At 38.8% G+C, this 2,751-nt stretch overlaps 1 protein-coding gene across 1 annotated transcript in view; it reads right to left on the bottom strand.

The window, feature by feature from the left end:
• The window catches only part of LOC101853355 (aminopeptidase B), a gene marked incomplete at its 5' end in the record, with an annotated part of 21,717 nt that overhangs the window by 5,444 nt on the left and 13,522 nt on the right, over window positions 1-2,751 (bottom strand). The window contains 2 exon segments of the mRNA XM_035972872.1: window positions 632-716; window positions 2,602-2,751. Coding sequence (XP_035828765.1) covers window positions 632-716; window positions 2,602-2,751 — 235 coding nt within the window.

Here is a 2,751-nt window from a genome sequence, read left to right as displayed (position 1 = left end):
CAGACAGACAGACAGACAGACAGACAGACAGACAGACAGACAGACAGACAGACAGGCAGACAGGGAAAAGGGCCAGGTTATTTTTGAGTGGATGAGTGTGTGCTTCAGAGTTAGAAATGCGGGCATGAATGAAAGTTCATATATAGAGAGAGAAAACAAAAAGAAATGTGCTATTCTCTAACCATGTATCTAGTTTCTTTATAATTCTATAGCATGCAAGGATGTTCTTCTGATTTAGGGGGCTAAGCAGCTCAACAGGTATGGTATTTTCCCGCCAACCAAAAAGTCCACAATCCAGCGCTGTTAAGTTGCAGCAGTTCTGTTGCTTACACAGGTCTCTGCACCATTGCATACAACAACTGATCAACACCTGAATTTAAATGATGCAAACAACCCTGTCTGAACTCCGTAAACGGTCATTAAAATTTTTTTTTTAAAGATGACTTGTTCAGGAAGTTTTCCTGGTCTCTGAAAAATTGGCTCGTTCCTATCACAGAGAGAGACATTATTAAATCAGAGATCAGACCTCTCAGATCTAAATAACTATAAATCATTTGAGTTTTAGTTTAGTTTTAGTAACAAGAATTAATCACACAGGGTAAACAGAAGAGAACAACTATGAAGCACATACCCTGACTCTTGAGGAAGTTGCGGACATTGTCAAAATGTTCACTAGCGTCGTTCTTGATGACAATCTCACACCATCTGAGGGTGATCTGCAAGTTATGAATATGTTGGTCATTAATAAATCTCCTGCTACTTCAAAAGACAATTTATGCATACATTACGGCTTAAACAAGAATCCAGACAAGTGAAGCTTAAAATACCGTTTGTGGAGTCTAAATGGGATTGGGTTAAGTTGTGATTAGCTCTACTCCTGCAACACAAAATATGGGTATTCCTAACTCTGATTACAAGGTTTCCTGTCAGAACTTTGAGCAGACAAAAACATAAATTTCAGGAAAAATATAAATATTGGGGCTAAACTTGGATCCTAATCCATATGTGTCACGATGCGGTGTGGAATCAGGCGCTTGTCAATTTTTGGACTTGTGGAGTTATTGGTATCATTTTAAAGCTTGTTCATTTGTCTTGCTTTTAAGAAAAAAAAATACTCATGTATAATGAATAGAAGTCAACATATTTGTGATTGAAGGAGGAGGGAGGTCGCCTGGTTTCAGAGGTAAAATTAGGGAGAAAATGGCTGCCAAAGTTTGGTGACTTCCAAAGTCTGAGAGTCCTTAGAAACTGCAAATTTACACTTTTGTGCCTTAAATCAACAGTTTTCAGTAAAATCCACACAGAAATGCGTTTTTAAATGGAACTTAAAGAGTAAAAAAACCAAAATTCGATAAAAATTGTCAAACGGACAGAAAAATGCCAGTTTCTTCGATTTCATTATATTGACGAGGGCCTGATTTCACCATGATGCCTCACATATCTTTCATGAAAAGGTCAAAATTAGAGCTCCTCTTTCAAAGTGACATTTTCATGAATAGAAGCAGAAACAAAACTGAACCAATAAATCATGTCCGTGCAAATCTAAATCTGATATATCCATGTTACATTGCTAATGCAGAAACTCTACCAGCATCTGTGCTACAATTGTTAGGCTCTTCTCCAACACACATCCATTTTATCTTGCACCTTTGTCTTTCTGAGAGGACACTGCATCAGTGGTAGCTGTGTCAGCACTGACAGGTGGGGTCGAGGGAGGGCATCTAACCTCATAAATGATCTAAATTACCTGAGCGCACAGAGATAGCTGTTGAGCGAGGATTAGTGCATGCTTTATAAAAGCTGTTTTAAAAAAAATAATTATCAAGTTGTGTTGTTGACGCTGTCAAACATTTACAATCCTATTTGTGGAATTGTGGTGAAATCAGGCACTCTTCGAAATAATGAAACTGAAAAAACCCCGACATTTTTCCACCTGTTGGGCAAATCTTATTGATCTATTTGATTTGGGCTCAACACCTGTCATGTCTATTTGACACGACATACCATCCTGGAGTTTACTGAAAAATATTGATTAAAGGCACACAACAAAATGTAAATTTACAGTTTCCAAGGACACTCTTGAAGCTTTGGAAGCAACCAAACTTCGGAGAACCATTTTCTCGCTTATTTTACCTCTCACACCAGGCGACCCTCACCTCCTTCACTAGAAAATATCTTGACGTTAATTTAAGAAAGAAAGGTATTTTTTTATCAAAAGAGGGACAAATGATTGGGCTTTATGATCATACAAAATATCTCCATATGCCAAAAAACTGATGAGCACCCGATTCCACCTCGCCATGACACATAATTATGGGAGACCATGGGAAAAATGGGCAGAGTCACAAGCAGGAAATGGTGAGGGTGTCAATTTTAAAAGCTTGTGGACTCATACCTTCATATTTGTTTGATTGGTGGCTTATTGTTATGTTTGTTGAATGGGTAATCTAACAACAATAATAATGAGTTCAAAATTGATACCTTCACGATTTTCAGTTTGTGACTATTCCCGCATTTCCAGTGGACTCCTCATATGCAATCAAGCATAAACCCGTGACCCCCAAATTTAAGAGAGACAAAAACTAGATAACCGGTAGTGACCTCAGCATTCTGTGACTTGGCCAGTTGGGGGTAAGTGGCAGCCAGCTTCTGCATGCACCCATCAGGCAGTGGGGAGTTACGAGACAAGATGTCCAGAAAGTACATGATCTGGTACGTCTGCCAACCACTGATGTCCTTGGCCTCAGAGCC

This window comes from Aplysia californica, unplaced genomic scaffold, assembly GCF_000002075.1.
Source record: "Aplysia californica isolate F4 #8 unplaced genomic scaffold, AplCal3.0 scaffold00883, whole genome shotgun sequence".
NCBI classification, from domain to species: Eukaryota; Metazoa; Mollusca; class Gastropoda; order Aplysiida; family Aplysiidae; genus Aplysia; species Aplysia californica.
The sequence above is the reverse complement of the archived record's forward strand: the minus strand, read 5'-3'. Positions and strand labels throughout refer to the sequence as shown.